This window comes from Mirounga angustirostris, unplaced genomic scaffold, assembly GCF_029215605.1.
Source record: "Mirounga angustirostris isolate CCGP_5_RB_7025 unplaced genomic scaffold, mMirAng1.0.hap1 SCAF_9, whole genome shotgun sequence".
NCBI lineage: Eukaryota > Metazoa > Chordata > Mammalia > Carnivora > Phocidae > Mirounga > Mirounga angustirostris.
Window position 1 is genome coordinate 6,868,703 of NW_026991717.1, and position 23,930 is coordinate 6,892,632.

A 23,930-nucleotide genomic window follows, 5' to 3' on the forward strand; every position below is an offset into this window, starting at 1 on the left:
CTCCCTGCTCGGCAGGGAGTCTGCTTCTCCCTCTGACCCTCCCCCCTCTCATGCTCTCTCTCTCTCATTCTCTCTCTCAAATAAATAAATAAAATCCTTAAAAAAAAAAAATGTCCATGCATGGACAAAGAGATTGGAACATGGAAGGCTGCTATATACAATTCTCAAGCCAGACCACATCCAGAGGCAGCCTGAACCCCTAGGGCTCTGCTCCTGGGGACAGTTTAGTCCAAAATGGAACAGGAAGGCTTCAACACCCCATGCTCGAGTCATCCACACTCTCAAGTTGGTCAAGGAGTAATCAAAACCCACACTGCAATAAACACCAGGATACTGCTAGCAGAAGATCATAGCAGAAATTCTGCCACACGAAATTCTATTACTTTGGAAGTCTCCCTGCTAGGGTTTTTCAAAGAATAGGGATTTCGGCAAAAAATAAAGCAGATGCCACCCCTGTCTCCCATAGGACCAAAGAAAACTATCTTGTATTCTGGGCAGAGGGGAACCACTAAACTCTTTGTGGGCTCTGTTGGAGATGACCAGGAGAAAGGTTTAAGTGGAAGAATTAAGGAATAACAGCAAACGAGAAGCCTTTCGCCAAGATGTTATGGAGAAGAAAGCGAGGTAGAGAGAAAGGGGCCCATATTAACACACAAAGAAACTAAAACAATTATTCTAAGATGGCTGAGCTCTATAGAATGTCCGGAAACAAAACCCCAAAACTCAGAATCAACTCTTAAGAAGGTGCCAGGGGCGCCTGGGTGGCTCAGTTGGTTAAGCGACCGCCTTCAGCTCGGGTCATGATCGCGGAGTCCCAGGATCGAGTCCCACATCAGGCTCCCTGCTCAGCAGCGAGTCTGCTTCTCCCTCTGACCCTCCCCCCTCTCATGTGCTCTCTCTCTCTCTCTCATCCTCTCTCTTTCAAATATACAAATCTTTAAAAAAAAAAAAAAAAGAAGGTGCCAATCAATGAATCTGATAATCTTTGGTACATCCTAGAAAACTCACAAAAACAGAGAAGGGAAAGCCAAAGGTGACCGGATTCCTGCCGGCAAATAAAGGTGATAGGTATCTTCCAATTCAAAGGGAACTGGCTGGCAAACCAAGAGAAGGCGTTTATCAAAACCGTGCAGACAATAAAGGAAACGAAGCTGAACAGAAGAAAGAGAAGAAAGGGAACTTTTCCAACTACAGGGAGAGGAAAAGCTGTTCCATTGTACTTGCCATCCCGTTTATTTCAAGCTCGAGAAAAGAAGAGAAAAATCAGTGAAGCTACATTACCAGCAAAATTCAGTCACACACTTGTGTTCCTGCCAGGCAACGCAGCGCTGCTGATGCTCCCCCTGCTTGAATGACTAAGTAACTTGCTTAAATGCATTTGACACACGATGCTTGAACTTCCAAAAAGCACTTAATACAGTGGCTCATGAAATCTTAATCTAAAAATGTTCACCCATTTATAATCAAGCTGCATCACACTGACAAACGGGCAGGAGGGCCAAACAGAGGGAACTAATATCTGGAAGGATGCTGTGAAGACTGGTATTATCAGGGACTTTGTTTATCACTTTGAAGGATTTCTTTCCGTCTTTTTAAAGAGAATAAGAGAGATTTGTCGCCTAAAAGCAGTGTAATTACAAGGAGAGGACTAACAGAAAATGAATGATACGATTTTTTAAAAAATGCAGTGTGACTTAGAAAAAACCCCACAGACGTTTATGCGACAATGAAATCTGGAATATGGTTAATGAATTGGGGGCAGGAGACAGGAAAAAAAATTAGTTCCTGATAGAAAATACTGCGTGGTAGATATGGGAAAAAAAAAAAGCATAAAAAGGCAACAGAACATCGTATTTCGCAAATCGATAGTGGTTACTATGTGCCAGGCACCGTTCTAAATGCTTCAGATATAGTAACTCATGTAATCCTCAAAACAACCTTCCAATCTAAGTACCATCATTATTCCTGTTTGACAGATGAGCAAACAGATGCATGGAGAGGTTAGCTAACTTGCCCAAGGTTACAGCTTGTAAGAAGTAAGGCTAGGATTCCAATCCGGGTACTCACACCAAAATCTGTGCTCCTAAACTCTCCGGACCCCTCTAGAATTTATAGACCGAGAGTGCAAGTAAAATACAAGTCAGGCACTGGCTAACTCCAGGGTCAACAGACCATCCCTTAGTCATGGCTCTGCAATGACCAGTCAGCCCTGTGACCTCTGCGGGCCTTAGTTTCCTCACCTGTGCATTTAAAAGACAGATTAGGTGAGCTCTAACTAAGGGATCGTCAGCTCTAAAACGCCCCCAAGTCCATGCTGACCATCCACAGTCTATGACCTGGTCTGCTTTCTAACTGGTTATTCAAAGATTAATTCATCCTGAAACCAGCAGCAAATTATGTTCAGGTTCTTTCTCTGCCTTCTGACCTTCAGAAGATTACTATGTCCTCTCCATTCAGGCAAATGACAGGGAGTAATGAAAGGGGTACTGTATGATTTCTCCTTTGGACTCGACTTAATGCGGTTGTAATGAAAGGGCCCTGGAAAAGTTCTGGACGCAGAGCACGTTAACTGTGCCAAACCTACAGTGTCCAAGGCCCCCTCTCTTGAGCCTGTTCTTGGAACCTGCCCTTGGATGTGGTTACTGGGATGCAGGTGAAACTGACCCACTGGAGGAGGGGGGCAACCAAAAGAGAGGAATTGGGGGAGATCAAGAAATGCAGTCCAGGGTAGTTCTAATTACAGAGTTCCGTGATGGCTAAATAAACCTTATCTTCTTGGTATACTCCATTCTCTTTGCTGACACCCACTCTTCAGAGTTGAGACCACAAAATTCATTATGGTGAATTCAACACCCAGTTCCCAACTAACAGACCCCCAGGAATAGCCTTCTCAAGCTAGGCATTAAAGGTCACCCAGAGTGCATCTGTGAGTGGAGAAGGGCCTTACAGGTGGGTCATGCTGCCCTCCTTTGAGAGTCTTTTCTAAGCATCCCTGACAGGTGGCTGTCATCTGGCCTCTGCCTGGACACTTCCAAGGTCGAGGCACAGCGGCTTGCACTGCTGGACAGCTCTCTGTGGGTAAAGCCCACGAAGCGCCTAGAACAGTGCTTGGCGTGGGGCCAAGCTCAATAAGCGCGCCTCCGACTGGGTCAAAAGCTGCCTCCTTACAGCTTGAACCCATGGGTCCTTGGTGCGCCCCTGGAGCCCTGAAACGCAGAGGGCCCCCGGATACCCGGAGCTGTAATCAGGCCCCTCGGCCCTCTCCTTCCAGGTGCGGATCCCAGACCTCTAGCACCAGGCCTGGGTCGGCAGACCCCTTCCCCAGACCCCAGAGGTCCCAAGAGTGAGCACCGATGGAGGGAGGGCCGGCAGGGAGGCCGCAGGCAGGGATGTCCCCATCCTCGGTACCCGAGGTAGGAGGGGACAAAGGGCTTTCAGAAAGGCGTACCCCACCCGCTGCGGTCTAGGCTGCCTCCCTCCCCGCCACTGGGCCAGCCGGCCCTCGGGACCCCTGCGGCGCCAGGTGACAGGCCCGGGAGGATCACAGGCGCAGGCAGCGGCGCGATGGGCCGAGCCACGACGGGGACCTCGGGGCTTAGGGGTTTGGCCCGACGGATACCGGGCGCGATCCCGGCTTAGCGGAGTTCGCTCAGCCGTGGCTTTACCTGCGCGTGGTTGACTACCGCGGCCCCGCTTGCTCCCAGCCCGGTTCCTGCAGCTCCGCGGCTGCCGGCGGCGCTCATGGAAATGCAGCCGGAACCCCTGGCCAGTGCAGCTCCCGCCGCTACCGGCCCCGCCCAAGCAACTGCCGCCACGCCCCTGACGACCGTTTCTGCCACGCCCCTGACACGGAACCCGCCCGCTCATTGGGCGGCCCAGCCGTTGCTCTACGAGCCCCGCGAGCTCATTGCACCCGGCGGGTAGCTCATTGGTCAGTGGAGCTGCTCCTCAGAGTGGAGGCGAAACCGTCGGCGAAGAAGCCCTCCACAATTGGTTAGCTTTGACGTCTTAAGCCCGTGGGCTGAGACGCTATTGGATAAGGCCGGCCCGGAGGGGGCGGGGAAAAGGGAGGGGGCTAAAGGATGGGTCGTGTTTGATGTTGATGGGGGCGGGGTGCGGAGAGGGAGGCAATTGTGACTGCGAGCTTGTTTTGGGGGCTGGGTAAGGTCAGGTGTCTTGTGAAGTTGAGAGAAAGGTGGCCCACTAGGTAGCTCAGCTGCGGAGTCTGCCGGCTCCAGGCCGACCCACTAACTCACCCGTAGCCCAGAATACAGCGCACTTCACCGGTCGTGACCGGGAGAGAGGAGGGGGGAGAGTGAGTCACCGAGCCGCATGGAGAGGAAAGGATGTGGAGAAAGCAGCCTCTGGCTCCTTCCAGCTGGGTTAGGGTGATGGGGACATGCCGGGCAGTGTGGACCACCTGTCACTGTCCCACTGCCCTTCCAGCTCTCAAGATGACCCTAGCCCAGTGGGAGGCAGCTGGAGGAAAGTAGCCTGTGAGTCAGACCTGCTGTTGACTCAAGACTGGTTGCGTGGTCTTGAGGAAGTCACTTAACCTTTCTGCATGCACCCTGATTTCTTTGGCAACTGGCAGTAACAATAGTAGTTGACAAGGAGATTTAAATAAACGTGGTAAGCACTCAGCAGGCATGTAATCAAGACCGGTTCCTCACCCATTCACCTCCGTGAGTCCATGGAACTCGGCCCAGTTCTAAAATTCTATGAGCCTGAAACTGCTTTTGCAGTGGCATGTGCTTTACCAAGAATAGAACACTTGACTTGAAATGCAACCCCTTTTAAGGATGGACAAGGCCACCCTACCAGAGCAGGTAGGGCTGGAAGAGAGAGAGCAGGGGATGAGATGGGAGAGGAGCATTTAGTGAGAGAAGGGAAGTGGTATTCATAGCAATGTTACATTTTTTTCCAGAACATTTCAGGACTATGACAAGGAAAAATGGAACTTTCCTCCTCCTGTTCAGCCTTCCAAGTGTCCAGTGGCTCAAGTTTCATGGAGGATGACCAAATAACCCATAGAAGGGTGATCAGCACTGAGCCAGAAACCACTGCATAAAATCTTTCAGGACTCCTGAAGCCCAGTCCCCATTCTGAAGGCGTGGAAGTCCTAGAGTGTGAACAGAACTAGCCTCTTTGGCCTGAATTTAGCCTCAGACCCTTTGGGTCTGCCTTTGAGAGAACCCACACCCACGGTGTTCCAGGGTGAAGGAGAAGAAAGAATCCTTTGCCAATGCTGTATTTTTCAGTCAGTTGCCACCTTACCTTAAAAAAAAAAAAAAAAAAAAAAGTCACACGTCAGTACTAATTTATTCCTCTATATCTCTTCCAGCTTGGAAAAGAAAAACCCAGGCTTCAGTAGGACCCCCAGGGTTCTGACTCTTGCATTAACACAGCTTGGGCTACCAGAAAAGAGCTTTAGATCTGTTGCCAGTTGTGTGTGTGTGTGGTGCTCAGGCACACACACACACACATGAAGGCACACTTGTTTCTGCTTCATTTTCCAAGTTCTCGTGTCTTTAAATAGTACTGCTTGGTGGTCATGCCATGTCTGCACACGTACTGGGGAAACTGGCCCAATACAGGTCTGCTCCTGCTTGTGTTTGCTAAAGGAGACTGAGATGTCTCGTTAGGTCTGGCAAGGCATTCAAGTGACTCCTGAGATCCGGGAAGATTTCTCCGGCTTGATTCAGAGCCACAGAAAGCAGCTGTTAGGAGTAGATTGCTCTACTGGATGGATTTTTTCCCCTACGTCAGGGGCACAGCTTCAGCCAAGAGTTCCAGAAAGGGACATCCATCCAGTTCAGGAATTCTAAAACACAATTGCATCACAATGGCTCAGAAAGATGCACAGGGGGGTGGGGGGCACCTGGGCGGCTCAGTCAGTTAAGCTTCGGATTCCTGATTACGGCTCAGGTCATGATCTCAGGGTCGTGAGGTCTGGCTCTGGGCTGGGCATGGAGCCTGCTTAAAATTCTCTCTTGCTCTCTGCCCCCCCTCTAAAGAACAAAAATGCACAGAATGAGCCCACTTAAGAACCTTTCTCTAAGGTGATCATTTTTTAAGTCCCTCAGAAGTGGAGACCACAGAATTCAAGGTTTGTTTTCATATACACTTTATTTTTTTAAATAGTTTTAGATTCGGGGCGCTGGCTGGATCAGTTGGAAGAGCATGCAATTCTTGATCTTGGGGTTGTGTGTTCGAGCCCCACATTGGGTGTAGAGATTAGGTAAATAAAATTAAATAAATAAACAATAAATAGTTTTAGATTCACAGCAACGTTGGGTAGAAAGTACGGAAAGTTCCCATTTATCCATTCCCCCAACACAGGCAGGATTACTTTTTTTTTAAGGTTTTATTTATGTCAGAGAGAGAGAGCACGTGAGTGGGAAGAAGGACAGAAGGAAAATGAGAGAATCTCAAGCAGACTCTGAGCTGAACACAGAGCCCAAGGTGGGGCTCGATCTCACAACCCTGAGATCATGACCTGAGCTGAAATCAAGAGTCAACGCTCAACCATCTGAACCACCCAGGCACCCAGGATTATTATTTTTTAAAAGATTTATTTACTTATTTGAGAGGGTGAGTGTATGTGAGCATGCACGTACAAGTGGGGGGAGAGGGAGAGAGAGAATCTCAAGAAGACTCCCCACTGAGTGTGGAGCAGACGTGGGGCTCAATCCCACAACCCCAAGATCATGACGTGAGCCAAAACTGAGAGACGCTCAACCAACTGAGCTACCCAGATGCCCCACCGGCAGGATTTTCTTACTAGCAATATCTACCAGCTGGTGAAACTTTTCCTTTAGAATATCCTTACCAAAAGAGGGTTCCCAGGACTGAGTTAAGGTTTTTGAGACTAGACCTCATCACCATAATCAGTGAGAGGGAAGTTGAAAGGATGTGGCTGAAAAAAACAGTGCTAAAAACTGCAGCCTGGATGCTCATGAAATTTTTCAGAGGGCCTGAGAGCACCAGCTCTCAGGAGTCAAAGATTGCTACATTCTTTTCATACCCAGTGCTGCCTGTGTTGAAGTCTAGGAAGGGAGGTCAGAGTTCTCCATGGCCAGACTTCCTGGCTAGCTGCTCATTGATAATGGAGATGAAATTTGTTTGAAGTTCTAAGTCCCAGTATGCAATAATTGCATGAGGACAAACTATGATGAAATTCAAGGGTTTGGCTTGTTTTGTTATTGGAAAAACTTCCCCCTGGCTATTTAAAACAGTGCTGAATAGCAAGTTTATGTTTTAGGCTGCTTCCTTAAACCTACATGTGAAGTTGTCTGTAAAAAATGCATAGGGTGATTTTATGCCCAGGAGAGTCTTGGGTTATGCCTCTTGCCCTGGAAAATTTTTAATAGTGACCCCCTTTCATCTCAAATGGTCTCAGTATGGATGATAAATGATACGGTAGTACTTACATACATAGGACCTAGCACTGAAAATGCTCATAAAACGCACTCACACACACACGGGTAAAAAGCTGTTCTAGCCTTATAATCAGATACAGAGTATCAGACAGGTGTTTGGCTAAAGATGACTTCTTAGTCACCATGCATTCCTCTTCTTGACGTCATCCTTAATTACAGTAATAAAAATCGAGTTCCTCATGCTATCAACTCAAAAGGAGTCAATAAAACTGACACATTAAATAAGTGCATCACACACTCTTTCCTGCATAATTTCATGTTATTGAGCTATTTTAAAGCTGTTTACATCCTACGAGAGATCTCTATTTTATTTTTCCATATATGGAATTAATTAACAAGAGAGTGAATATTTTTACTGCACAGGACATAGAGTACGAATGAGATAGACAGAACAATAAGCCAAAGTCCCATCTCAATATAGGACAAATACTTGAAGAGATACCAAAAAGACTGAGCAGTAAGCAATAGAGCATAATCAACATTGTGAACAATTATGCAGAGGAAGGAAAAATTTCTCCTGTTTTAGATTCTTGGAGTTTTGAACTGGACCTTGAAGTTGGGGTGGGGATGAGATGGCATTCCCAGCAGGTGAGGACAACAGGAACAGAGGCCTTTAAGTGGAAAAATACAAGTTGTTTCGGGGCGCCTGGGTGGCTCAGTCGTTAAGCGTCTGACTTCGGCTCAGGTCATGATCCCAGGGTCCTGGGATCGAGCCCTGCATCGGGCTCCCTGCTCCGCGGGAAGCCTGCTTCTCTCTCTCCCCCACTCCCCCTGCTTGTGTTCCCTCTCTCGCTGTGTCTCTCTCTGTCAAATAAATAAAATCTTAAAAAAAAAAAAAATACAAGTTGTTTCGTCTGGAGAAGAGTCCAAGTGGAGAATCGGCAGGAGAGAAGATGAAAAGGTAGATAGGGCTCGTGATAGATGGCAGTTAATGCCTTCATCTGAGTTCATGGCCTCATCTCAGCTGCCTGAGTATTTGGACTTCCTAGCACTGTATATAGCGTGCTCCAGGCATCTGCATATCACCTGCATAATTTTGAACCTATCTCTTTATTACCTGGTTATTATTAATAGTTTCATTAAACTCACCCACTTTTTAAATTACATACCTTCTTCTGCCTCATACTAAATCAGTGGTTCTCAACTGGGGGCAAGTTCACCCCCAACCCGGGACATTGGCAATATCTGGAGGTGTTTTTTGGTTGTCACAACTGAAGAGAGTGCTGCTAGCATTTAGTGGGTAGAGGCCAGGGGTGTTGCTGGACAGGACAGCCCCCACAACGAAGAGTCATCTGGCCCCAAATGTCAGTAGCGCTGAGGTGAGAAACCCTGAACACCTGAGCAATAATGTCTGTAATATTATAGGCTTGATGTGCTGGTTATATTTTATTCTACTTTACATGAAAATAATGTCACAACGATTAAACTTTAAAATGTTCTTCCCTGTGCTACTTGATTCAAACAGACATTTGTACACCCACATTCACTGCAGCATTATCCACAATAGCCAAAAGGTGCAAACAACCCAATTGTCCTTTGACGGATGAATGGATAAACAAAGTGTAACATAGGCATATTATGGAATATTGTCCAACCTTCAAAAGGAAGAAAATTCTGACCCATGCTCTACCATGAGTGAAACTTGAAGACATTACGCTAAGTGAAATAAGCCAGTCACAAAAGGACAAATGTTGCATGATTCCACTTATAGGAGGAACCTAGGAGAGTCACATTCATGGGGACAGAAAATAGAATAGTGGCTACCAGGGACTGGGACGGGGGTAATGGGTTGTTATGTGAAGGGTACAGAGTTTCTGTTTTGCAGGATGAAAAAGTTCTGGCGTTGGAGGGTGGTGATGGTTGTACAATGATATGAATGTGCTTAATATCACTGATTGTACATTTAAAAGTGGGTGAGAGGGTAAACTTTATATTTTGTATATTCTACCACAATAAGAAACGTTAAGCTTTTTCTCAAGATCACCTGTGATACATCTCAACCTGCTTTCAAAAACATGAGGCCTAGCTCACAGTAGATGGTAACATTTGTTGAATGAAATGGAAAGGAGTTAGATTTATCTTCTTCTAAGCCATAAGAAGGAATTGAAGAACATGTGCTTTAGAAGTGGAAATATCTGAATTTAAATTCAGCCTGTGGCATTTATTGGTTGTGTTCTCTCAGGGAAGTGAACTAAGACTTTATGAGTCTCGATTTCTTCATTTATAGAATAAAGAAAATAATGCCCATCCCATAATGTTGGAAAATGACATAATGTGCATGAAATGCTTAATTACAGTATTCAGTATATTGTTTGTACTCTATGAATGATAACTATTGCTATTATTATTATTTTTTTAACAGTTTTATTGGGATATAATTCACATGTAATTTACCTATTTAAAGTATACAATTCAACAGGTTTTCATATATTTACAGAGTGTGCAACTATCACCACAATCGATTTTAGAACATTTTTATCACCCCAAAAAGAGTCCCCTTGTCCACTAGAAGTCACTCCCCATTTCCCCCAAACACAAGCCCTCCAGCTCTAGACAACTCAGTCATCTACTTTCTGTCTTGATAGGCTTGCCTATTCTGGACATGTCATGTAGATGGACTCATACAGTATGTGGTCTTTTTATGACTGGCTTCTTTCCCTTAAAATAATGTTTTTAAGGTTCATCCGCATTGTAACATGTATCCATATTTTATTCCTTTCTTTTTAATTGAGTTGTAAGTGTTCTTTATATATTCTAGGTACAAGTCCTTTATCAGATACATGATTTGCAGATACTTGCTCCCATTCTGTGAGGTGTCTTTTCATATTCTTAATGGTGTCCTTGGAAACACTGAAGTTTTTAATTTTGATGAAGTTCAGTTTACCTATTTCTCTTTGTGCTTCTGTTGTCATACTGAAGAAAGCTTTTCCTAATCCAAGATCCATGAGGATTTACTCCTGTATTTTCTTCTAAGGGTTTTCTAGTTTTAGCTCTTACGTTTAGGTCTATGACCTCTTTTGACTTAATATTTGTGTCATGTGAGGAAGAAGCCCAACTTCATTCTTGTGCATGTGAGTGTCCAGTTTGTCCAGCACCATTTACTGAAAAACACTTCTTTTCCTATTTGAATGTCACACTTGTCAAAAATCAGTTGGCCAGAGATGTATGGGTTTGCTTCTGGGCTCTCAGTTCTAGTTCTCTGATCTATATGTCTCTCATTAGGTCAGTATTACACTCTCATGATTACTGTAGCTTTTGCAGTAAGATTTTAAAAATTGGTAAGTGTGAGTCCTCCAACTTTGTTCTCTTTTTTCAAGGTTGTGTTGCCCCTCTGGGTCCTTTAAAGAATTTTTCATTTCAGTTATTGAACTTTCTGACTCCAGAATTTCCATTGGTTCTTTTATAAATTCTCTTTACTGAAATTCTCTCCTTAATGCGACACTGTCATTTGACCTCTCTTTACTTCTTTAAACAAGGTTTCCTCTGGGATCAAGTCCCACATTGGGCTCCCTGCTCGGCGGGAAGCCTGCTTCTCCCTCTCCCACTCCCCCTGCTTGTGTTCCTGCTCTTGCTATCTCTCTCTCTGTCAAATAAATAAATAAAATCTTAAGAAAAAAAAAAAAAGAACAAATGCTTCTTTGGGGCGCCTGGGTGGCTCAGTTGGTTGGGCGACTGCCTTCGGCTCAGGTCATGATCCTGGAGTCCCGGGATCGAGTCCTGCATCGGGCTCCCTGCTCAGCGGGGGGTCTGCTTCTCCCTCTGACCCTCCTCCCTCTCATGCTCTCTGTCTCTCATTCTCTTTCAAATAAATAAATAAAATCTTTAAAAAAAAATAAACAAGGTTTCCTCTATTTCTTTGACCATATTTATAACAATTGCTTTGAAGTCTTTGTCTGCTAAGTCTGACATCTGAACCCTCACAAAGGCAGTTTCTGATACCTGATTTTTTTCTTGTATAATAGGTCATACATTCCTGTGTCCTGGCATGTATCATAGTATTCTTTGAAAACTGGATATTTTAAGTAACTTTGGATAAAGATTCCTCCCTACTCTGGGGCTTGTTGTTGTTTGCTTGCTTACTTGTTCAGTGACTTGGCTTGACTGTTGTAGTGAAATCAATTCCCTCATAGTGTGCACTCTGATGTCACTCCTCAGAGGGTACAGCCTTGGATATGTGCCCAGTCTCTGGGATGACAGTGGTCTTAACAAGACTTTGTCTCTTGGGGCGCCTGGGTGGCTCAGTCGGTTAAGTGTCCAACTTTGGCTTGGGTCATGATTTCAGCGTCCTGGGATCAATCCCCATGTCAGGTTCCCAGCTCAGTGGGGAGCCTGCTTCTCCTTCTCCTTCTGCCCCTCCCTCTGCTTGTGCTCTCTCTCTCTCAAATAAATAAATAAAATCTAGAAAAACAAAACAAAACCCAACAAGACTTTGTCTCTTTACCTGATTTCTCTGTTAAGCCATCTGCCTCCTTTGGTATCACATCCAGCTGTTAGCCTCCCCCAGATGCTGGCTGGTTACTCTACTGGGTTTAACATTGTCCTGGGGTATAAACTCCTCCACACTCTTGTCCAACTAAATCTGGGCCCCTTTCCAGGGGTAGTCTACGAGGCTTATTCCAGCCAAGAGGCTCTCCATACTGTCTCTTTCCCTGGTTCTCTCTAGTATACATCTAGCTAGTCAGCAGTTTAACTTCTTGCTCAAATGGAGCTCCCAGACTCCTCTTAGCTGTTTACCAACAACATTTCCATTGTTTTTGAGACTAGTCTATTCTTGAAGTTCCCCACACTGTATTCCAAATAAAGTCAGTTTCCTTGGGGTGAGCTTTGGAGCTCTCTGTTCTTATGGCCTGCTTCTCCTCCTAGGCAAAACCACTGCTCCAGAACATGGGGAGCATGGGCAGGGACAATGGCCTTCTTCTCTTAGAGCGACGACAATGCTTTATGAATAGAGTGCTGGACAAGGGCAATAGACTCTACTGTTGTCAGCTTGCCTCCCCCCTCCCCGAATATCTACCCTGTGAGCAAGCTGGGGCCAAAGGTGATTGAGGCCCCAGTATTTTCAGCCTGTGATGCCTGGGGTAGAGATTATGTCCTGTGAATGGGAGCAAGGTAGAGGCGATGAGCACCAGTCCTCTCAGCCAGTCTTGCTTGGAATAGAGCTTTTGCAACATGAGGCTGGAGGGGATGAGAAATGCTGGCAGCCTGCCTCTCTGGGGGACACTGAGAGCCGAGGGAGGCGGGAGCCCTGTGTTCTTGGCTTCACCTGCCCAGAGTGGAGCTTCCACCACGCCGAGCTGGGACAGGAGAGAGGTAAGGAGAGGTTTGAGGCTCAAATGTCGCTGACTCTCACTGTTCTCACCGAGATTTAGTGAATTTTCTTGAATAAAATTTCTTAATTTGCTCTGTGCTCTTAAGATGGCTTTCAGAGACTGTGAATTGTTATGGTTTTGGTTTTGATTTTTTTTTTTTTTAAATTTTCACCAGTTACTGTTGTTTCCCTGTGGAGAGGGTTCATGGAGCAACTCATGCCACCATTCCAGAAGTCAGGCGCCCTGTTGTGATGATTTATCATGAGGCAGTACTTTAGTTAGTCTGGAGGTAGTGTTCAGGGTAATATAGAAGTAGGAGAGACTGATGCCAGGTGGAAGAAGCGGTGGGCACCGAACCGGCTCAGATGGAAAGTGATAAAGATCTGAATGTGACAGAGGGAGTAAAAAGGACAAGAGTGGGTGTGGGTACAGCCAGATTCATCAAGACCTCCCTGCCGATTAAATCTGGGGTGCCCGGAGGGGAGGGAAGGGTCAGAGAGGATTCCAAGGTGATTCTATTATGGAAGAGGATGTGTTCTCTTGAGACGGCGGTAGCAGATCTATTCGAGGGAAAGGGCAAATAGTGCATTGTGACCAAGAAAGTAGGACTGGAGAGTAGGCGAAAGGTCGAGCTTTCTATTTGTAGACAGGAATTTTGCCATCACACGTTTTGTGTAACACTTCGCAACGGTGCCCACACACAAGATAGCAGAAGTCACGAGAATAGAAAATTCCAGAGAAAGAGAAAAGCAGATCAGGTCACCTTAAATGTGGGAGAACAGAACTCTTAGCAGGCAGGAGTGAGGGAAATTGAGAAGGTACCGCTGGAAAGGTAGAAATCATGAGAGCTAATGCTTATTAACCCTGACTAAGAGCCAAGCACGGTTTTAAAAACTTTATATGTTTTCTTATATTTAATCCTCGAAGTAATGCCACAGCGTTAATGATAATTACCCTCATTTTACAGATCAGAAAACTGAGACCAGAGAGTTGAACCAATGGGCTCACACAGGTGGTATGCGATAGAGCCCAAATTAAAACCTAAGCAAAAAACCTAAGCAGTCAAGGACATACATAACATTCATTCCCAAATGTGTGCCCAAAGAAACGTGCATATGGCAATGTTTGTGGTGGGGCTGTTTGTAATAGCCTAAGACTGTAAATAGCCCTCATGTCCATTAACACTAGAATGGATACACAAATTGTGGCATCTTCATCTTCAATGGAATATTTTTTTCTTTTTTTTTTTTTTTAAAGATTTTATTTATTTATTTGAGAGAGAGAATGAGATAGAGAGAGCATGAGAGGGGGGAGGGTCAGAGGGAGAAGCAGACTCCCTGCCGAGCAGGGAGCCCGATGCGGGACTCGATCCAGGGACTCCAGGATCATGACCTGAGCCGAAGGCAGTCGCTTAACCAACTGAGCCATCCAGGCACCCTCAATGGAATATTTTACAACAGTGAATGAAAAACCCATTGCTAGAAGCAGCAACACGGACATAATGTTGGGCAAAAGAAGCCAGTCACAACAGAGACCGTGTTGCATGATTCTACTTATATTGAGGCAGAACGAATCTATAGTGTGAATAAGTCAGGTCATCTCTGTGGGATAGTAGAGACCAGGAGAGGGCATTAGGAGGGGGTCCAGTAATGTTCTGTTTCCTGATCTGGGTGGTGGTTACACAGGTGTGTTCATTTATGAAATCTCACCAAGCCGCACACTTACAGATCATGTACTTTTCTGTGGATAGGTAATACTTCACTACAAACTCTAAGACAAAAGAAAGCAGAAGGGAATGAGGCCATATGATTAGAGGACATACCCTTTTAACCAAAGAACTGTCAAGATAACAGCTGCACTGTTTCCTCTTCAACGAGTAAAATGCAAAGAAAAATGCAGAGGGGATTCCATGAAATTATACATTTAAAAGAAATTTAAGAGGCAAATTGACCAAATGCAACATATGGGACTTGTTAGCATCCTTATTAAGACAGACTGGAAAAAAAAAGTAATGAAACCATCAGAGACTTTGAACACATTGCATCTCAGATGAGATATTAAGGTATTGTTGATTTTAGGTCTATTAATTGTATTGTGATGATTTTTAAATGGCTGTATATTTCAGAGGTACATATTGACATGTTTATGAGTGAATTGATGTGACATTTGGGATTTGCTTCAAAATAATGTGGGTGTGAGTATAGAGATGAAACCAGATTGGCCAGGGGTTGATCACTGTTGAAGGTGGGAGGTGATTACCTGGGTGTCACTGTACTATTCTCTCTACTTGCATATATGTTTGAACATTTTTTTAAATAAAGATTTTATTCACCTATTTGATAGAGAGAGAGAGAGCACAAGCAGGGGGAGCGGCAGGCAGAGGGAGAGGGAGAAGCAGGCTCCCCACTGAGCAGGGAGTCCGACGCGGGACTCGATCCCAGGGCCCCGAGATCATGACCTGAGCCAAAGGCAGACGCTTCACCGACTGAGCCACCCAGGCACCCTGTAAATAAGAAGTTTTTTTTTAAAAAGAAGAAAACTTACATTCAGTGTGCCCGCAACGTAATTGATGTCCATGGTTCCATATTTTTAAGTTTGTATCTGCACTAAGATGGACAGAGGAGAGCTCAGGTGCACGGTCACGGATACCAAGGGAGGAGGGAATGTTCTTGTGGCGCCCATGGCTGAGGTACTGCTTCTCCCCCCACTGCACCACTGTCACAGTTCTGGCCCAGGTCACCATGACCCCCAGTCACTGCCACACCTAGCAGTTGTTTTCCAGCCCCCCTACTTGACTTCTGGGTAGCCTGGGACTAGTGGCAGGCACCCCTGCTTTCCCCTGCCTCCCCATCAGGCTGCACTACAGACCCTTCTTCCCGCGGCTGACTCAGCCATGCAGTCTGTCCTCAGGCCTCTACTCTTCTCCCCCATACACTCCTCCCAAGTGGTTTCAACCCCTCCTAGTAGCTTCAGTTGCTGCCAGGCTGTCTTTCTGAAATGCTACTTTGCTCACCTGATTCCCTCGCTAAAACCCAGGAGCAGCTTCCCATTCCCCAGTGACCACGTTCTAACTCTTCGTAGAGGCACAGGAAGGCTTTCAGCATCTCTCTGCTCCTCTACCTCCTTTCCAACTACCTCCCAGCCTTCCTCCTCCCATTCGGCTTCACACCTTCCATGTCCACCAGTTACATCACCGACACTTCTGGAATGTGCCATGCTATTTCTTGCTCCCAAAACTCTGACTCCATCTGGAATACCTACCTATAGACTGCCTCACCTGGAAAACTCGAGTCATCTTTGGGACTCTGCTACAGGGTCATTTCATGGGTAAAGCCTTTCCTCATCTTCCTGTGGAGTTCATTCATTCAGTCAATCATTCATTAATTCATTCAAAAAATATTCAGGCTCAGGGCCCTGTGCTAAGGTTGGGTGCTGAGGTCAAGAACCCATGTAGTTCACACTTTATGTCATGGCTCTTATCTCACCAATAGGATTGACTTATATAATAGCCCCTAGCCACTCCCACCCCTTCACCCCACTTCTTGAGGTCAAAGATAGTGACTTACTCATCTTTATACCCCAGTGATAGTAGGCATTGAAGATGTTTGCTCAGTTGAACTAAAGGAGAAGAGTCACTGAGAAAAGGACTTTGGGTTTGACTATTCACTCTTGCTTATCTTTGGGTGTCTATGCGGTAAAGTTCAGGATCAAGGGTAGACAGAATAAGCCCTTTCCCCCTTGGAAACACGATGGCAGCAAGATTGAGTCATGGGGGTGGTCAGAGTATTTTAAAAGGCATTGGGAAGAGCCAGTAGGAAACAGACTTCAGACACTAGTGAGGGGCGCTTGGCTGGCTCAGCGTGTGGAGCCTGTGACTCTTGATCTCGGGATCGCGAGTTCGAGCCCCAAGTTGGGTGTAGAGATTACTTAAAAACAAAATTAAAAAAAAAAAAAAGATGCTAGTGAGAGGAGGCAACCGTCCAGAAGCAAAATGACAAAGAAGATGAGGTTTGCCATTTTTGGTGGTGGTGGGATGGGAGGGTGGGCCTTGGACAGGCCCAGAGACAGCAGCGATAAAAAGGGGAGTAGTTGTCACAGCCCCCTGGAGTGGCTGTATCAGGCCAGATCCTTTGCACCTTGTTTCTTTGTTGTTGTTTATTTTTATTTATTTTTAAGTGATCTCTACACCCAACATGGGACTCAAACTCATAACCCTGAGATCAAGAGTGATGTGCTCCTCCACCTGAGCCAGCCGGACATCCCTACATCTTTATTTTACTTAATTCTCACAGTGTTCGTGTTGGAATGAGGAGATGGTTCAAAGTGTGTCAGTGACTCTCCACCCTGGCTACACGTCAGAATCACCTGAGGAACGTGTAAAAATGTGATTCTGGGTCTTCCAGCTTTTCTGGTTTAATCTGATCACTGGCATCTGATTTTTTTTTTTAAAGATTTTATTTATTTATTTGAGACAGAGAGAATGAGATACAGAGAGCATGAGAGGGAGGAGGGTCAGAGGGAGAAGCAGACCCCCTGCCGAGCAGGGAGCCTGATGAGGGACTCGATCCCAGGACTCCAGGATCATGACCTGAGCCGAAGGCAGTCGCTTAACCAACTGAGCCACCCAGGCGCCCTGGCATCTGATTTTTTAAAGTCATTCAGGTGATTCTATTATACAGTCAGAGGGAGAGCAAACATAAGGAATCTGTCAGCCCACTTGCTGGGATGGTATTTAACTCCTGTGGGCCTGATTCCGAAGCCTACACATCTCCCCCTAGAGCTGTGCTTCTTAAGGTGTGGTCTCTGGACCGTTAGAATTGCAGACCCTCAGTCCTCACCCCACACCTCCTGAATCAGAATCTGTTTGGCAAGACCCCTGTGTGCTTCATCCATGCATTAGAGTTTGAGAAGCATTGCCTTAAACCTCTAGTTCCCAAATGTGGCAGACAAACAGCATCAACTCTGGAGCTTTTGGTTTTGAAGTACAAATACTCAAGGTGCCTGGCTCAGTAGGAAGAGCGTGCGACTCTTGGTCTTGGGATCATGAGTTCAAGCCCCACATTGGGCGTAGAGCTTACTTTAAAAAAAAAAAGGTACAGATTCCGGCTTTGCCTCCAAGAAAACACCAAATGGCCAAAGGCGCTGGTGCTGTGCTTGGGCCCTGGCGGGGGGGGCCCTGGCTGGGGGTGGGGCTCGGCCCAGAGCTGGGAGCTGCAAGGCTGAGGACCAGGAGCGGTTCCCCATCAGCAAGCTGGGTCAATGACAAGAAGGACAAGAAGATCAGGTCCCTGGAGGAGATGGATCTCTTCCTGCCCATCAAGGAATCTGAGATCACTGACTCTTTCCCGGGGACATCCCTCAAGGATGAGGTCTCGAAGACTGTGCAGAAGTAGGCTCGTGCTGGTCCGCGGCCCAGGTTCAAGGCGTTTGTTGCCATCGGAGATTATGTTGGTCTGGGTGTTCAGTGCTCCAAGGAGGTAGCTGCTGCCATCATTGTGGCCAAGCTTGCCATCATCCCTGTGTGGTGGGCAAGACTCCCGGGGGAACAAGATGGGCAAGCCCCACCATGGCTCACGCAAGGTGATCAGCCGCTGTGGCTCTGTGCTGATGAGCCTCATCCCCGATACCAGGGGCACTGGCATCATCTCTGTGCCCAAGAAGCTACTGATGATGGCCGGTATTGACGATGGCTACCCCTCAGCCACGGGCTGCCCTGCCACCCTGGGGAGCTTTGCCAAGACCCCTTCTGGTGCCACTCCCCAGACCTACAGCTCTCTCGCCGCTGACCTATGGAAAGAGACAATGTTCACCAAGTCTCCCTATCAGGAATTCACCGACATCTTGTAAAGACCCACACCAGAGTCTCCATGCAGAGGACCCAGGCTCCACCTGTGGCCACCACACAGTTTTATCCAAGAAAAATTCAAGTGAATTAAAGCCTCTTAAAAAAAAAATAGGGGAGCCTGGCTGGCTCAGTCGGTAGAGCATGTAACTCTTGATCTCGGGGTCATGAGTTCAAGCCCCACATTGGGTGTAGAAATTACTTAAAAAAAAATAAAATCTTGGGCGCCTGGGTGGCTCAGTTGGTTAAGTGACTGCCTTCGGCTCAGGTCATGATCCTGGAGTCCCTGGATTGAGTCCCGCATTGGGCTCCCTGCTCGGCAGGGAGCCTGCTTCTGCCTCTGACCCTCCCCCCTCTCATGTGCTCTCTCTCTCTCATTCTCTCTGTCTCAAATAAATAAAATCTTTAAAAAATAAAAATAATAAAAATAAATAAAATCTTTAAAAATAAATAATGAAATGAATTAAAAAAAAAACCACACACACAAAGTACAAATTCTCTAGGTATCCCACCCAGGGTTCAAATTCATTAGGCTTGAGGTCATGCCTATGTTCCTTCTTTAAAAACCCCCAGTAGAGGCACCTGGGTGGTCATGGTCCTGGGGTCCTGGGATCGAGCCCTGTGTCGGGCTCCCTGCTGGGGGGGACCCTACCTCTCCCTCTCCCCCTACTTGTGCTCTCTCTTGCTATCTCTTTCTCTCAAATGAATAAATAAAATCTTTAAAATTTTTTTTAAAAAAATTTAAAAAAAATAAAATGAAACCCCCTGGTAAATCTGATGGTCAGTTAATTTTAGGGACTATTCCACTCCATGATGTTGCCTCTCTGTAGAAGGAATTTTCTGAGTATTCTTTTCCAAGGCACCTCAGAAGGTTGCCTAAGTTGGCCAGATTTGACAAGTGAAAATACAGAACATCCAGTACAATTTGAATCTCAGAGAAACAGGAAATAAATTTTTGTGTAAGAATGTCCCAAATATTGCTTGGAATATACTAGTTATAATTATTTTAAATAGTAAAAATTTTAAATTTAGAGTATTTACTAGTAAAAAAATTAAATTTAGTAAATTTGGTCAATTTAAATTTGGTAAAAATTGCTAAAAAAATTATTGTTTATTATTTAAATTCAATTTAAGTTCAAATTGAACTGGGTGTTCTGAATTTTTTCTGGCAACCCTACTCACAACAGTCCCGGAGTTTCAAGGAGAAATTCGGCATAAACTTAGGGAGGGGAGGATGAGGCAGAGCTTGCCAGGACATCCACAGTGAATGGATGAATGAATAGGTGAATATACAAAACACTGTGTCATGCTCTCTCAGTCAGCTTAAGCTAGGTTACGCCTAAGGCTGCAGAAAAATGACTCTGACATCTCAGTGGCTCACAACCCCAAAGGTTTATTTCTTGCTCGCATTACATGTCCATAAAGGTCAGCTGCATCTCCTCTTCATTCTGTGACTAAGGCTCATGGGAGACTTCTAAAACTAGAACATTCCTGGCCTCATGGAAAAGGATAAAAGAGAATGGTTGACCACAGAATGATTCTTAAAGCTAGGATGACCAAATGTCCCATTTTGTCCAGGACTAAGCATTCCTGGGACCTAAGACATCAGCCCTAAAACTAGAGTAGTCCTGGACAAATCAAGATGTTTAGCCACCCTAATACAGCTTCTACTTGGAAGTGACTCTGGTCACTTGTGCTCACATGCCATTGGCCAAGAGAGTCACATTACCAACTTTGTCATCAATGGGACGAGCACTTAAAAGCCTCCAGTAGTGAGGGACCCACAGAGAGGGGCAATTAATGTTTTTAATACTAATACAATCTTCCACAAAAAAGCAGGTTGGGAAAACCTCACAGTCCTCTCTTTAGGAAGAATATAGAACAGGAAGGACCTCCAAGATGTCAGAGCCAAGGGCCATGAAGGACAACAGCCTAAGGATCTCCCCTCTCCCTGGGAGCAGGACTAGGACCTAATCAAGAAACACTCCCTACACCCAGGATCGGTAGCAGCCCAGGGGAATTTCAAGATTTCCACAGACCAGTGACTACTATGTTCCCCATTCTTTCCTTTCTAAATGGATTGGGATTACTCCATCCCTGTTGCTCCTTTGTTCATGGAAAGGAATGGATAAGGCCTTTTAGTTCTAGATCTCCAGATCTAGAGGAACCACATCCAGACCTGATGTATCATGAAATGCTGGGCTTAAAGTCTGGCGCCATGTTTAGATGAGAATTTAAGTTGTCTCCTGAGAGGAGTGAGTTTGTTTTGCAGAAAAGAGGGAAACAAATATTTGCGAACAATGGGGAATACTAGAGTAGATTGTGTTATTATCCAAAATATTTGTTGTTTCTCCAGGGCTACTTCCTTTGGGATCCCTACCTATATAAGGATTATATTTGCAACCCCACTGACTTTAGGCTTAGCCTTGTGACTTGCTTCGGCCAACAGAACGTAAGTAGAACTGACGCAGGTCACTTCTGAGCCAGAGTTTGAAGAGCCAGCCCCTGGCCCACCATCTTCTCTTTTCCTTCTGCCCCGAGATTAGCCATGTTCCAGACAGAGGTTGCTCCTTCAGCCTGGATCCCAGAGCTGCCACTCCACACCAACTATGTAGTATGAGTGAGAAGTAAGTGCTTGTAGATGTAAAGCAGCTGAGATGTTGGTGATGTTTGTAACCATGGCATAACTAAGCCCATCCTGCCAGGTACAAAAGCAAATGAGCAATATCACCCAAGAAGACCTCTGTATGATTCTGTCATACAAATTGCCAAATTTGCATGCAAATCTGTCATGCAAATTGCCAAATCTGTCATGCAAATTGCCAAATTTGCAAACAGGCAAAGCCGAAGAGTATATTATTTAGGAATAAACTTGGGGTGGCAAAATTATAAAGAAAACAAGAGCACGATTAACGCAAAATTTAGGGGAGTGCTTGCTTTTGGTTGGGGGTCAGGGAGACATAAAATTATAGAGTTCTAAACTATTCCTGTTATATTTTCTCCTTTGTGTGTGAATTATGCAACCTAAAGAAAAAGAAAGCAAAAGCACGGCAGATTGTGTTTGCCAAAGATGGACACAGTAACTCCTGTCGACGTGTTCTTTTGGAAACTTGCCACTCTCCCACGCCTTGGCCCTGGGCAACTATATGACTGCCTCTGTCAATACATTATGGCAGGAGCGATGCTCTGTGCCTCCTGAGACCAGATCATGAAAATGCCATGTACTTGTGCTTTGCTTTCCTGGACACTTTCTCTTGGATCCCAACGACCAGCCCAAACTAGCCCATATGGAGAGACCATGTGTAGGTGTTCTCTGGCTGACAGCCCAGCTGAGGTTCCCACCAACAGCCAACATCAAATGGCCGGACATGTGAGTGAAGACACCTCCAGATGACTCCAGCCCCCAACCATTGAGACACCCTCCAGCCTTCCAGTCTTCCCAGCGGAGGCCCCAGACATCAGGGAGCCAAGCCACCTCTGCTAGGCCCCGTCTTAACTGCTGACATGCAGAATGCACAATAAAATGGTTGTTTCATGCCACTAAGTTTTGAGGCTGTTTGTCATGGAGCCATTGATAATTGACACAGTTAAAACACGCACACACATTTTGAAAACTGTTTCAATTCCATACTACAAATATCTCTCCCTGGGCCCTCCTAAAGTGAGTTTGTGTATGTAAGGTGCCAGGCTGCCCACAGAATGCCCTGCAGGGGAAGCAGACAAAACAGACCACCAAGTCTAGGGCCAGCGTCTTTGAGAAGGAAATTCTCTCTTATTCCGTGGTGAAGGAGGTGGGAGCTTATTTAGTAGATGTGACCAGAGAGTTGCCCTGAACTATGATTCTTGCACTCTCTTCCTTACTCATTTACAAATTAATTCATTCACGAAACAATTGCAGGTCACCCAGAGTGCAGAGCCCAGGGAGCCATGGGTAGTTTGGCTTACCTTGGTGGTCTGGAGACTCAGAGCCATGGGGCCACGACCTGGGTGAGTTCTCCATCACCTGCAAACCCGTGAAGCACTGTGCGTCCCAGGCATGGGAGCCCCCCTCACTCCTCCCGCCTTACCTCCCCTCAAGTCGCCTGCTGGGCTAACAAAACAGACTTCTCTAATAAAACAAAGCAAAACAAACCTCCCTCCTTGGCCCTACAGAATCTGGAGTGGAAAGAGTTGTGACTCTCAAGACCTTTTGCCTCGTTATTATTCAGAGCCCAAACTCCCTGAGTCCTGTGACCTCACAAGGGCCCAGCCACATTTTCCGGAGGGCAAGGCATCCGGAGGAGGGATGACTACCACAGCTGGGCATGTCACCATCACTGTGTCCTCAGGAGCTCGGCTGCGGACACCAGAGGGAAACACTTCACCCTGGGTTTTGCTCAGTCTCTCTGCTGGCCTGCTGGCTCTCTTGGACTGCAACAAAGAGGTCTCACTCAGTGGCTCAGCACATGTGTGTATCCAGCACTCCTGTTGTGGATTTGGCTCCGGAAAGGGGCCTGGCACCTCCTGGAAAGGATACAGGGCAGGAGAATGGCTTGCTGAGAAGAATGCCCAGGGTAGGGCGCCTGGGTGGCCCAGTCTGTTAAGTGTCTGCCTCGGGCTCAGGCCATGATCTCAGGGTTCTGGAATTGAGCCCCGCATGGAGCTCCCTGCTCAGAGGGGAGTCTGCTTGTCCCTCTGCCCCTCCCCCTGCTCGTGCGTGCTCTCTATCTCAAATAAATAAATAAATAAATAAATAAATAAATAAAATCTTAAAAAAAAAAGTATTGTGTCCTCCAAAAAGATATGTTCAGGTCCTCACCCCTGATATCTGTAACTTTATTTGGAAGTAGGGTCTTTGTAGATACAATCAAGTTAAGATGAGATCACACTGGGTTAGGGTGGACCCTCGATCCAATGACAGGTGTGTTGGGTGTGGAGATTACTAAAAAAAAAAAAAACTTAAACGAGAAAGGAGAGGAAATTTTGGGTAGAGAGACACAGGGAGGCATAGGGAAATAGGTCCTGGGACAACAGAGGCGGGGGGTGGAGTGATGCACCACGAGCAACATTAAGGATGGCCAGCAAATGCTAGAAGTTAGGAGGTGGGGAAGAGATTCTCCCTCACAGCCCTCGGAAGGGACCAATCCTGCCCAAACCTGGAGTTTAGCCATCAGGACTGTGGGAGAATAAAGTTCTGTTGTTGTAAACCACCAGGTTTGTGGTACTTTGTTACAGCAGCTGCTGCTAACTAATGCACTCAGGGGGGAAAATGTTGGCTGTTGCATGACTTTAACCCTTTCCAAAGAGAGAGTATAGAGCATAGCGGTTACACACAGACCAGATCCGAATTCCAAACTG

The 23,930-nt window shown here is 46.0% G+C and overlaps 1 protein-coding gene, 1 long non-coding RNA gene and 1 pseudogene across 4 annotated transcripts in view; 2 read left to right on the forward strand and 1 right to left on the reverse strand.

The window, feature by feature from the left end:
• Positions 1-3,800, reverse strand: part of ABHD2 (abhydrolase domain containing 2, acylglycerol lipase) — a 97,910-nt gene extending 94,110 nt beyond the window's left edge. Inside the window, exon 1 of one of the 3 annotated variants that reach the window (XM_045899422.3) lies at positions 3,666-3,800. Coding sequence is in view for 1 of the 3 variants with exons in the window: in XM_064569903.1 (XP_064425973.1) it covers positions 3,666-3,743 (78 nt within the window). In the remaining 2 variants the exon portion in view is untranslated. The remainder of the gene's footprint in view (positions 1-3,665) is intronic. The other 2 variants (XM_064569903.1, XM_064569904.1) reach the window with 2 other exon arrangements.
• An 8,765-nt stretch (positions 3,801-12,565) lies between these two features.
• Positions 12,566-22,133, forward strand: LOC129046499 (uncharacterized). Its single transcript, XR_010413904.1, has 3 exons — positions 12,566-12,752; positions 20,950-21,045; positions 21,624-22,133. It is a non-coding gene; the product is annotated as an uncharacterized LOC129046499 (long non-coding RNA).
• LOC123862031 (small ribosomal subunit protein uS5-like) lies at positions 16,743-18,750 on the forward strand (annotated as a pseudogene).
• Positions 22,134-23,930: the final 1,797 nt, after the last annotated feature.